Source organism: Nanorana parkeri, unplaced genomic scaffold, assembly GCF_000935625.1.
Source record: "Nanorana parkeri isolate BGI_ZX_2015 unplaced genomic scaffold, ASM93562v1 scaffold44, whole genome shotgun sequence".
NCBI classification, from domain to species: domain Eukaryota; kingdom Metazoa; phylum Chordata; class Amphibia; order Anura; family Dicroglossidae; genus Nanorana; species Nanorana parkeri.
Window position 1 is genome coordinate 615,338 of NW_017306312.1, and position 13,460 is coordinate 628,797.

A 13,460-nucleotide genomic window follows, 5' to 3' on the forward strand; every position below is an offset into this window, starting at 1 on the left:
CTCTTTTCAGAGTGTGAGGAGGAGACTTTGTTTCTAAATTGTTTCTTATAATTTAAAGCCCAACTGAACTTGCAGTTTAAATCAGCAAAGTGCATCAAAACAAATGTTGTGTAAAGCCTTACAGTTGGTTTTATTGCTAGAGCTCGCCAATTCACAGGGAAAGCTACAAGGCTGATGAAGCAGGGAGTGTGTTAGACCTCTGCAGAGAGACCACTGCTTCCAAACAAAGAGCAAGGTTGTTTCTCTACAGCCTACTGGCAGGGCACAGGCTTTTTCTATGAAGGCTGTGCTTGCTTTCTAAAGAAATCCAACTGTAAAACTTTGCACGCATTTTGTTTTGAACCACATTGAAAGTTGTTATTTGATATAAACTGAAAGTTCCATTTAGTTTTAAAATAAAAGTAAATGAACAGAGACAATAAGTCCAACTCAGAGAGGATTTGGCAGGTAAGCAGAGTTGAGAAGTCAATTGCATTAATCTTGGCACTGGGGTTCTCAGGAGTTACAGTAAGCTAGAAGGTGATTCAGTCTAAGTGTAGATTGACCCTCTGACTGTAAAGAAATATGTACAGCTTGTAAAGTCATACATGTATATGCTCTAAAAAAGTTATATGGAATAATACAAAGTTCCTCTGTAAAGCGTCAGCTCGCTGCACGGATGTTAGCACTTTTCTGTGAACTTTGAGAACTTCTTCCATTCGTTTCTAAAGACAAAGTTTTCCCCTTTACCTCTAGAATGAAGTCACCCTGCTGAGAAATGAAGTGGCACAGCTGAAACAGCTTCTTCTGGCTCATAAAGATTGCCCTGTAACCGCCATGCAGAAGAAATCTGGCTATCATAGTGAGTAATGTTCCATTACCCATGGCCTTGGGCTACGTCAGTGAAATACTGCCAAAATGAACCATGCTTCTATTAATACAGGGAGGCGCACATACACTTCTAGTGTTTAACATTAAATATTGAAAATAGGGGAAGGTTATTGCTCACTACGTTTAGATGCTGTTTAAACAGAATTAATTTCCACTCTCCTCCTGAGAAATATTTGTTTGCTCCACTTGATTAACTCCACTGTACGTTTCTAGCACTATAAGCTTTAAAACATTTGTGTGGGGTTTTTTTTTTGTTCAATGAATGCTGTTTAATTAGTACTGTATGTAGAAAATCCCTTAAGCTATTGTGTTTCAGTTATGGAGCGTATAGTATGATTAACATATGCAGAACACACTTAAAAGTCTCTCCAGTGTCTGTAAAAAGATGCATACAAATATATGAATGTGGATTTTGACAGTTATTTTTTTCATTGGTTTGGGATTCATGCTGCCTGAACAATGAATTTATTCCCACACCTTGAATTAAAAATGTAATATTTCAGTTATACGTGTACAGAATTTTGACTTATAGCTGGTTTGGATGTAACTGATGTCCTAGCTCCCAGATGCCTTGATTTTTGCTCCCACAGAAATAAGTAGAGTGTAGCCCAAAAATAGGTATTGTTGGGTGGATCTAGAGGGAGTTTGGGTGGATGTGAATGTGGCTTAAGCTGTACATACATGGGGAAAATAGACTGCCAAAGAGCATAACCGGAATGGTGTCTATCTTGAATTGCTCTACACCCGCTTTTCTGGGACTGCTACTGGGCATAACCATTTTCTCCCTATATCACCAGTTGTCTGACTAGAAAGGTGCAACCAAGTCTTTTTGAGTAATTAACTAGTTCAGTTATGTAGAATGTGAGAGAAGTACAGTACATTGCACGTGTTACAACCTGGAATTAAAATAAATGTTACTGTGATTTGTACCATTAAATTTGCACCATATACTTGACAATTAAAAGAGGAAAATGCCTCATAATCATTGTAATAATAGTTAAATCAAAAGAAAAAAAATAAGTATTTGTTAGTTGCTTAAGTATTCACCTCATACAGTTACGATTTGGTAAAACTATTTTTGGCTGCAATTACAGCTGTAAGGGCTAGTTCACACCAGATGCAGTTGTGATGCAGTCCCTTCAGTTTGGCAGCTGCATCAAAATCTCATCACAATGCTTTCCAATGGGATTTCTGGTGCTCTTTTCACACCGGTGCTGTCAGTTCCGATGCAGTCAGAAAACAAATCCTGCTTGCCACATTTTAGCTGCACCTGATCGCAACAGAACACATCAAAAACGCATACAAATGCACTAGAAAACACCGGACTGCACCTGAAATCCCATTTTAAACTTTAAAAAAAAAACAGCAATGGAACGCAGCAAAAGCGCATCATAAATGCGGGAAAATGCATCACATTGCAGCTACACAGACGCACACAGTTCTGATGCAGTTATGGTGTGAACTAGCCCTAAGTCTTTTAGTCTCACCTAGCTTTGCACATCTGGATTCTGCATTTCATTTTTGCCCAATTTTATCAGCAAAATTCCCTAGCTGTTGGGTTGGATTTGAAATGTTGGTGAGTAACAATTTTCCAGTCTTGCAATAGATTCTCAGTTTTGAATGGTCATTGTCTTACCATAATAAGACACCCAGGTTTTTTTGTCTTTTAACTACTCCGGTGTAGACTTGACTGTGTTTTCAGTTATTGACCTGCTGGAAGGTGAAACTTTGTCCACTCTTAGATCTCTTGGAGTCTGAGAGAGGATTGACCCAGATTTGCCATATACAGTATTGGTTTTATTCATTTTGCCCTTAATCCTGACCAGTTTCCCAGTCTCTGCCAATACAAAACATCACCTCATCATTACGCTGCCACTACTATTCTTCACTTTGGAGATGGTGTTCCCATGGCTATGTCCGGTGTTGACTCTTCACCATTCCCAGAAAAATTGTTTTGGCCTTATTAGATAAAAAAGCGTTATCCATAAGTTTTCTGTGTCTCCGGCATGCCTGGTAAAAACACCAGATAGGGTTTGCTATGTTTTTTTTTTCATTAAGGTCTCTCTTCTTGTCACTCTGTTGTCAATGGATAGTTGGCCTCTTTGCCATATCATTATGTTTTGATGGACAGGTCTCTCTTGACAAAGCTACAACTGCGCCATATTCTTTCCAATACTTTTTACATTTTTAGTAATGGATTAATGGTGTTTCAGGAGATGTTAAAGTTAGATGTTTTTAACTCAACCTTAAATGATGCTTCTCCACAACTTTATCTCAGACTTGTTTTTATAATTGCTTGGTCTTCACGATGCTGATTATTTACATATGTTTTCTAACAGACTTTGAGATCCTGTGACACTTTAATTGTACACAGCCATTGCATCAATTCAATCAGTTGTGTGACTTGCTGAGTTAAATGTACACCTTAGCTCATTTAAGGATAGCAAATGAGGAGAATACTTAAACATTCATTTGTGAATTTGTCTGTGTTTCATGGGATCCAGAGATGGTCTAGTCCTTGGCAACAGCAGTGTGTTCCACCCCCACCCCTGCTCCTCTAGTCATCTAATTTATACAAAGGAAAGATGGACTAGACAAGTTTGAACACTTTGTCCAGTCTTTATTAAGCCCTCCATAATAAGCCAGTACTGGCAGCTGTCTGGCTACCATTCCTCCTCCCCTCATCATTCACCTAAATATGTTTGGGCAAGCTGAGTGTACATGTTTAGAGTACTCCCAGCTGATGAACATGCCTCTCTGCACCTCGATCATACTCTCACAATCAACCACTTTTGTATGTCAGCACCTTTCCAATCCCTTGGTGTGCTGCAGTGGCATTCTTTCTGAATGGCACCCTGACACACCTTACGAACAATCTACCATGCCGTTTCGTGCTCTATGTTACTAAAAATAGGGCATGTACATTTTTGGTGTATTCAAATGAATAGGCTGCCCTAATGCAACATGTTAACACACCGTATAACACGGGTGCATTAAAGGGTAAGTGCACATTTAGACAAAGTGCACTTATTCTGACCTGAACAATCCCACCGTCACCCTCTGCTGTGCTATACTTACGAAGATCCAAGGCCCGCTGCTCTGCTATTTGTTGACTGGGGCTGCAAATCTCTCTCTCTTGGCTGTTTCCATCTTCCTGCTGGAAAACAGCCTCATAGAAGTATTTGTATCTGTAATGTGCATGGCTGGCAGAGGGAGCAGTGTAACACTGGATGTAAGCAAAAGCTAAACTGTGCCTGTTGGGTCTTGGTAAGTATGAATCTGCAGAGATAGGAGGATGGAATCGTTTAGGTCAGGGTGAGGATAGAAAAAGATATGTGCAGTTTGTTTTAAATCAGCCACAACAGTGTAAATCCTGCCTTAAACTTATATCCAATTAAAATATTTTTGTTACATTTCTGTCTACTTTCTTAGATTTTTCACTATTGTCTAATTTGCCTTCATAATGGTGGCATTATCTAATGCATGATTATGCCTACATCATCTTCATATTTACAAATCCAATATACAATGTATAAATAGTTGTCACATGTCTTAACATCAGAATTGTGACTAGTCACCTCTGTGACATTTGGAAGGTTAATTGAGCCTTCCCATTTCTCTTTCTCTCGCATTTTTGGCTGTGCTGTACAATGTTCCAGCCAGCTGCTGCCACTGAATAAATGGCCAATTTTTGTCCCCGGTACACAAATTTTTAACAAATAACAATGCTGGGAATGCATTAGGCAACACTCATAATATATAACCCACAGCTTTCTCCCTTATGATTTAATGATATTCCGGGATATTTGTAAATGTGAAGATTGTCCCTGCCATATGCAAGCACTTCATTTTAATTTGCCAGTGTCAGTAATTCAGGAGGATAAAGAAACATTTTGTATTGCATGCAAACAGTTCCTCAGGTGCTCGCGATAAAACTTAATAGCCTCCATCTTTACTTGTAGTCATTTTAAGCTTTTTTTATCAGAGCAGGCAATATTTTTTAATTTAAAAGAATTGAGCGGTAAAGGCAACTTTCCATTTGCCATATATATTGAGATAGCTGATTTTGTCATTTCTGAGCTGATAAATCTTACTCCACGGATGCGCAGTCATTTGACAGGGCTGCAGAATAACATTTTGCAGTAAATTGGATGGGTATAGGCATATGTTGGAGATTGGTATTAACAATGATTGCAGGGAGGATGAGGCTATTATCCTTTACATCTGATAAACCCACATAATGTCAGATAGACGTTCCAGAGATCTGGCATTGTACGCTCTGTTTGTCTTTGATGTGCTTCCCATATCCTTGTAAACAAGCCGTGTGGATATTAATCTGGCCCTGAATGTGTTTTTGGCATTGCGCAATTATTATAGCTAAACGCACTGTCATATTGTGGAATTGGGTTGCATGGAATAATTACTGTATGCTGATATTGCCCACACAATACAGGGTTTGTTAATCAGGCCCCCGCACATGCAATATATATAGTCATTGAATTTTGAAGACAAATAAAGTGGCCATAACCTTATCTGGTCTTGTTTTCCTAATACGTTGTGTAAGGATTAGCGTGCACAGGTTGATATTTACAGCTGATGACAGAAAAGAAATAAAAATAGACTAAGGAAGTCACCCCGATGTGTAAAGGAAACTACATCTTAAGCCATATTGTCTTCCTAATTTCCTATGATTACTTTATTGTAAGATTCTGGTCAGTTTCAAATTTCCTTATAACCTTTATTTATCGTGTCACAGGACATGTTACGTCTGGCTTTGCAACATGTTCCCTTCTAACATTAGAATTGAATATGTTTGGTCCTAAAAACTAAGCTAACAATACCTCTGGGGGCTAAGAACTGCTCTCCCGTTCCCCCCACCCTTTCCGACCCACCGTTCAAAGAATTCAGTGCCAGTAAATTAGTGGCCAGTAGAAGCTCTGGCATTGCACTGTTCAATGGTTTGTGTTAGCTTGGCATCAGGGGATAGGGGGGCAATTCCAAAGACAAGAAGTAAAATGCTCAGTAAACAGCCTTGGCTTACAAATTAAGAAGCACAAAAGGGACACTAGAATTACTTTGAAAATGATCTGGTACTTGTAGTCACCCAAGGTGCTTGTGTTTCAACTGTATAGTTATTCAGAAACTTGTAGCATCTGACAAGGTTTACTTTAAAGGGATAGTATAGTGAATTTTTAAATTTTTGTTAATAGCTGTCATCAGCGGCACGTCAGCCGCTGATGACCGCTATTAATTTAAAGGGGACCCTCCGGGGAACAGTTCTGATATAAGTTCATGGTCGCTAAAGTGACCATGAGCTTATAGCCGAACGGTAAATGCCACTGACGTAAGGCATACTGACCTGGCGGTTTGGGAACAGTTTTGTTCCGCCGTATGCCTTACGTCAGTGGCGGGGGAGGGGTTACGGTTCATTAATTTCTTCAATAACTGCCAAGTGCACACACATTGAAACAAGCTGTAGAATTCTAGAGATGCTCATTTCCACACTGTGGATTAAAAACACTGGTGAAAAACATGCTTGTGGCTTAGTAAAAATGCAGGGGCACAACTGGAAGAAAGATACAGAGTCCTGTCACCCTATAACAGGATGTGCCTAAACAAGGACCTTCATGGCGGAATCACCAGGTATTATTTTAATTAAAGGAGCAAATTATAAAATGAAATTTTAATTTACTTTTGAAACTATATTAAGATAATCGGATTTTACTGATTGAGTTTACATTTACTTTAAAGCTGCTATAGGGAAGAATTCCCAAACAGAAGGGGTTGTCTTTACTGCTGAAGTCCGAACAAATGTATATAAAAATTTCCTTTAATTATGCCTTAGTTATGCATTCGCCAAAAATAATTAAATGTATAATAAAATGTATTCAATAAATAGAAGGCACATCCCAACCAAGTACCAGTCTTACGAGTAAGTGCTTACTAATACGAATGCATAATGTAACAGGCATGGCATGTTACCTGGAGCGGGCAGGGCCTAATCATGACTTCGAAATAAGTCAAGGCACTCTGTACAGCCTGCATCTAGGATGCAAGGATATCCCCAGGCATAGAGGAACTAATGACAAGAACATGTACTTAGCTGTTCTTGGCCAATAATGCTAATTTATAGACTTTGGTGGACTTGACAGGTTCAGTACCTAATTAAAATCTACTAAAACCTTGAATAAGAATGACAAGGCCCATTTTCCAGCCTCCACCTCCTCTAGATCATTTGCCTAAACTACAGGTACTCTTCAAATGAAAGCAGTCCTAACTCTTAGCCAGTATGATGATTTTCCGTTTATTTAGCACCTACCCTCTGTGCTAATGGTTAGATGAGAACATCTGCTGTAAAAGTTGGGGTGTCCTTATAACCACCTTTATACAGGACATTAGTAGAAAACGTGTTCACTAATAACCGCTCCGATCATGATTGCCAGTCTCTTTAGAACATAGCAGCGATAGGCCTTAACTCTTCTATGTGTTAAAACATCATCATCATTATCTTACAATTCCAGTATGTTTGTTGGTTGGCGGAGCAATTTGCACATTTGCCATCTACAATTTACAGTGATGTATTTTCTTTGGCGTCTTAATTATCTTTTTAGGATCTGTTCGGAATTGCTAAATTATTAGATTCAGCGTATGCAATAGTGGATGTTTTTCGTGTCCTGAGCCCAATTAATTTGTACATCTCTGGAACAGCTGGTGGCATTTAGACTCTAAATAGTGCTTATTCTCCTGAGTGCACACCATTACAGTCAGGTGTTGGAAACATCGCATGAGCTATTTAATGGAAAGGCAGCCCCATAAATGTGAAAAATCATCTTTATTTGCCATAGAATCATTACAACGCGTGTTTACATCACATCTATAATTACATTGCATTAGTTGAATTAAAAATTGTTTACCTTAGAAGCATTTAAGCACGACATTGCGCATGTTAATATATAATAGAGATCAGAAGGAGAAGACAATTTAATGTAATTGTTTCAGTCTAGAATGGAAAACAAAAGTTCAGGAGAATACTATGTACCAATTTAGTAATTATATTTACTTTGATGGTGTGTGGCCTGCCAGTGCCATATGTTTATAGTTCAGACCGTGCAGGAAATATTTTATATTTAAAAGAAGGCTATTAACCAAATAATAAAAAATACATAAACTATATACATAGCACAAATATTTTTATTTTATAGGCTAGCGCATTTTGATAAAAAATCTTTTACTTGTGTATTTACTATGAAAATGTAAACATGATGTGGTCTGCTTGGCTCCCATCCACAGATCTACCACTTTCCCGTTCCGGTGTTGAACTAATTAATTTCAGGGTTTCTTGAAACAGCAAGAATAAAGCTATCCACAAACTAGTACTTTGGTTTGTGGTGACAGGAGCCCAGCTTAGTTGGTGTTGGAAATTCAACTGGTGGATAAATATTGGCACCCCTTCCCCTGTCCTCTATGATATGCTAATACAGTCTTCCTCCTCACCAACCTTAAAGCTGAAGTTTGCTCTACTCAGATTTTGCCTTGCCTGAAATTTGATAGGTATTAAAATACCATGTTAAGAAATATTTTTCCCCGGTTCCTCTTTTCTTTCCACTTACAGACATTCTAATAATTTTTTTTTAAATAAAACCTTTCTGTTTTCATTACATTTTATGCCCATTTTATATGATCACTGGGTCTGCAATGCAGGTAGATTATGCTTGGTGGGAGGGACTGCACATGGCACTCTGTCTCAGTACTTGTATCAAGAGCCTTGATGCACACTGTGAGCTGTCTTGATGGGTGGGTGTCAGTCTATAGGCATGGGCGTTCCTAGCAGGGACGTGCGGTCAGGGGTGGCAAAGCACCATTGGTCCAAGCTGTCCAATCAAAAAAAAAACCACTGAGGACATTGATCTTGATGCTTCACCAGTGACGAGCAAGTGAGGGAAAGGGAGGCTTCTCCCTGTCTCCTCTATCCCTCCCTCCAAGTAAAGCTTGGTGACCGGGGTGGGGCTTCGGCAGGCTGGGGGGTGGGGCTTCGATGGGCTGGGGGCTCGGTGGGGCTGGGGGAATGCCTCACTCAGCACGGAAGATAGCGCACGTCCTGGTTTTTAGGTGCACTGAATTTGTATGCAGGCCACCCTAGGTCACGCCAACATGTATTGCTGAACCTCTGTGATTCAAAGATCTAAAATCCAATTATTAAAAGGTGTGGTCCAGGGACTGTCAGACAGGGAGGGAAAGGGTTACATAAGGGGTGGGCACCTCCAGCCCTCCAGGATCAAGGATGAAGGTAGTTCTCCAGTTGGACTGCACTCGTAGGAGTTGGGGGGTCATTCTTATACCAAAAGTACAGTTGTCCTTTTACCTGAACCTTGAAGTGTATTTTTACTTTTGGATAGAGTGTGAATGTGTTAATCCTTTGTCAGGTTTTTATTACTGTCTGTATGACCATTTGACCCTATATGCCCTGGTGACCATTGCCAAGCTCATTCGACAACATGTGTCGGCATATTGCTGTTTCTATTGTATTGCTATAGTGAGATTTGTGTGGTAGTCACTGTGGCTGCTGGAGATGGGTATAAATCACAAAAATCCTGTGTTTATGCTTTAGCAGTCTTCTTTTCTGTCTGAGTGACAGAACTAATTTAATCAAATGAAGTAACAGAAGCATTAACTTTTGTTTCACCACAGCTTTGAAGTGAGATTGCATCCCGAAGGAATGAATGATTACAGCAGGGGGTGGGAGCTTGGAAATCATTATGTGTTATTTTGTATTTGATTCTGTATGATTAATACAGCAGCAAGTAGATTTTTTTATTAAACATTTGTATTGAGAGTTTTGAAAACATAAAATTACAAAGCATACAAGGGTTAAAAAAAACGTACAAAGTAGCTGAAGATGATATACAAGGTAAACATACAGGGGTCTATGCCATATATTGCTCTGGTAGTATTAGCCTGTACACAACAAGTTAGGTAAAGCAGAAGGGCCAGGTTAATATAGTGATCATGAAGAGATCTGACTAGAAGAGGGTAACGTATTTCACCTAGAATACATCAGTGGTCCAGACTATAACAAGACATTGTGTCCGCCTGAATCAAAAAAAAGCTCCTATGTTGTACAGGTGCATTACATACTTATAAATGTTCATGGAAAGGGATATCTGTCTTCATCCTATTTTCAATTGACCCAAAGAACGAGTGAGGTCTTTCCTGACATACCAGTTGGTATATTTGAGCATTAGCACAATAGTTTTTATTTCCACTTTTGTCAATTACCGTATTTTTCCGTCTATAAGACGCCCCCATGTATAGGACGCCCCCCACTTTTCTTACCCAAAATTCAGAAATCAATATTTGCCATGCTTTTTTGCATAACTGATTACATCCAGTTTAAGAGTAAGACAGCCGCTTACTGGTACCGGTATTTACCGGTATTTTTTTTGTTTTCTGACATTTTTATGGGCTCCCTGTTGCATCTGGGCACTGGCTACACGCTCTCCGCAGCATCAGCTGACGCCGGGTACATAAGGCTCATGATTGGAGGAAACCTGTTAGCTTGTCTCTGCAATCGGAAGTTTCACTCGTGCGGCTAGTTTGCAGAGGTATCGGCAGTTTCGCAACCGCGGTTCTCCTCTCGGCCCCCCCCCCCCCCACCCCCGTGTATAAGACGCACCTCCATTTTTAGGTCAATATTTTAAAGAAAAAGTATAGTCTTATACATGGAAAAATACAGTACTTTTTCTTGTAGAGATTTTATATCCTTTATTTTTGTTCTTTAAAGACCGAAGTCAATATAATAACCAAAAACAAATTCACCCAAAAAACAACATATTTAAGTATACAGCAGAACATATATCTACCATACAATGGCAAAAAAAAGAAACAGAAGAGAAACACCAAAAAGAAAAAAATTACATTAAGTTATCAAAAGCTAATCAAAAAAAATTACAGCAAGTAGATTTTTACTTAAATGAATGTGCAAATATGGTGAAATTAGGATTATGCTAAATCAGGGGTAGGCAACTTCGGCACTCCACCTGTCGTGGAACTACAAGTCTCTTGACGCATGACTTTCAGATGCAGAGGCATAATGGGATTTGTAATTTTACCACAGCTGAAGTGCTGAGGTTGCTTACACCTGTGCTATGCGAACATTACTTTATGTGTAAAACATGTCTAAATCCAAAACCAAAAAACTAAAGTGCAACTGAGGCCAAAATATTTTTATTTTTGGATGGAGTGGAGGGGAATAAGAACACCTGTCAGGTTTTTATTGCTAATGGGAGATTCACCCCCTCTTATGTGTCTTGGGGAATTTTATGACTGAAAGTGAAATTGACAGAAAATCCCACATTTTGGGTTGTCATCAGAACAGGGTGGGAAATTCTCCAATGGAAACACTAGTTCTAGTGACCCAGCTGACCACCATGGATTTGCCTCTCTTTGGAGGTATTTATTCTCACTTCCTGTTGTGGCTATGGGAAAAGATGTGAAGGGAAATCACCTTAATGGGACACAGATGGCAAGAAAATGCTCACAGGGCTTATAACTCTCCTTTGTTCTATCGAAAACAAAAAACAAATTGTCTTCAGTTCTACTTTAATATATTACAGCTTACCAGTCCTTAGATAATGTGACTGCATTTGTTTTTTGTTTTTTTTAAATTATTTTCACCTGGTAATCCTGTGAAAAACACGTCCTGTCCTGGGTGGCTGCACTCATTCACTCTACTGTATCTCTGGAGAGAGCCATGACTGTCACCCAGTCTGAACTTCAAACATGTCTTCCTCACTTCATCTCCATTACCGTGTGGGGTTGATGGAATAAGTAGTTTACACAAAAATGTAACATTGTGTTCAGTTCCACTTCCTCTGACAGGAAGTGACAAGGACCCAGCATTTCTGCCTAGATCAGGGGTGGGCAAACTCCAGCCCTCTACAAGTCCCATGAGGCATTGCAAGATTCTCACAGCCATAGGCATGACTCCCACGGACACATGCATCATGGGATTTGTAGTTGCACCACAACTGAAGGGCCGGAGTTTGCCCGCCTCCAACCTAGATCAACAGGTAGTTTCTGTACTTGCTGAAAATGTCCTTGAAAAACAAAAGCGAATTTAGCCACCACATCTAAGGACTGGTCGGCTGCAACAACAGAAGACATTTATGTTCTTAGGTTTAGATATGTGTTCATATTGTACATTTTAAATAAACCACGCTTCTTTTTTAAAGGTCTACCCCCATGAATCGGGCTGATTTAATTTTGTTTGTCCTTTTCTGAACTAGATGCTGAAAAAGACGAGAGCTCCGAAGACATTTCAATGCCCTGCAGTCCACAGACTGAAGCAATTCAACACAGTTCAATCAGCACTTCCAATGGCGTGAGTTCCACCTCAGTGGCAGAAGCAATAGCAACATCTGTTCTCACCCAGATGGCAGACCAGAGCACCGAACCAGCTGCCTCACATTCTGCCGTGGCACCACCTCCTCCTCCACCTCCTCAGCCTCCAGGAAGTTGATCGCAAACCTATTATTGCACCAACTCTTCGCAACCATCGAGAGGAAAAGTGCATTATAGAAAAAGGTTTCCAACACTCAGGCCGGTGAGTCCGCAATAGGCCTAATTAAAACCTGTGAAGAAGAAGGTTTTAATCGGGGTCCTTTTACCGGCTCTCAGGGCTGAATTCTGGGGAGTTTGGTTGTTTTTTTTTTAATGCACTTGTTAACCGCCCTTCCACATGCACCTCTCATGCTGGGTATAAATTGACGAGCTGCTTGCCATATTTTCTCTTTACTTATTTGGTACATGCACAAGATAGGTCTTCAGCTCTCTGGGATTGTTCTGGTATTCTCATTCATACTGTACCTTTAAGAAAGGCTGGGGTACCCTCCAGGCAAGCCTGTTCTTAATTTAGTCACTTTTATAGAAGTCCTGGTGTTGGCACTCTACTAGTGGGACCGCACTTTTGCAGAGGCACTTTGTTAGTGGTTTGTGGCTTCCAGGTATATTTGCAGAATGTTGTCTCTCAGACCTCTGCTTTCATTTAAAGCACGTTTTAATTAGGTCAATTTTCTGGCTGGCGGGTTCCTTTGCTGAGCAGCCTATTTTTTTTAATGCACTTGTAGTGAACGAGGCAGTTCACTACAAGTGCTTTAAAAAAAATACCTCAAGTGCATATTCCTAATTATATGAAAGGATTTACTTACCATTTGCCCTCTTTGGATAGTAAATTATTTTTTTATTTTTTTTTAAAGGCAAGTCTTAGGGAAATGTTTCTGTTGCAATGGGGCTACCCCCGTATTGTAAGAGTTAAGTGCTTGTTTTTGTCTGAGTACAAAAATAAAAAGTCATACTCACCCGATCCTCAGAGACAGTTTGCTCTTAGATTGGTGCTTCCAGTGTCTCTCCCCTTCCGCTGCAACGGTCTAAGGTCCCTGATAGACATGTGCGATTCGTTTCGTTCCGAATTTCGATTCGGACGAATGATTCCAAATTACAGACATAACGAATGCAAACGAATCCGAATTTCCATTTCCAAAATTCGGTAGCGGTAGTTCGAACGTTCGTTTAGTTTTCTGTTCTTATTCGTT

The 13,460-nt window shown here is 39.7% G+C and overlaps 1 protein-coding gene across 2 annotated transcripts in view; it reads left to right on the plus strand.

Annotated features, from left to right (window-relative positions):
- The window catches only part of ATF2 (activating transcription factor 2), an 87,761-nt gene extending 75,313 nt beyond the window's left edge, over positions 1–12,448 (plus strand). For both annotated transcript variants that reach the window (XM_018572382.1, XM_018572388.1), the window contains exons 11-12: positions 736–841; positions 12,156–12,448. In XM_018572382.1, the coding sequence (XP_018427884.1) occupies positions 736–841; positions 12,156–12,388 (339 nt within the window). In that variant the 3' untranslated portion in view covers positions 12,389–12,448. The remainder of the gene's footprint in view (positions 1–735; positions 842–12,155) is intronic.
- The last annotated feature ends 1,012 nt before the right edge of the window (positions 12,449–13,460 follow it).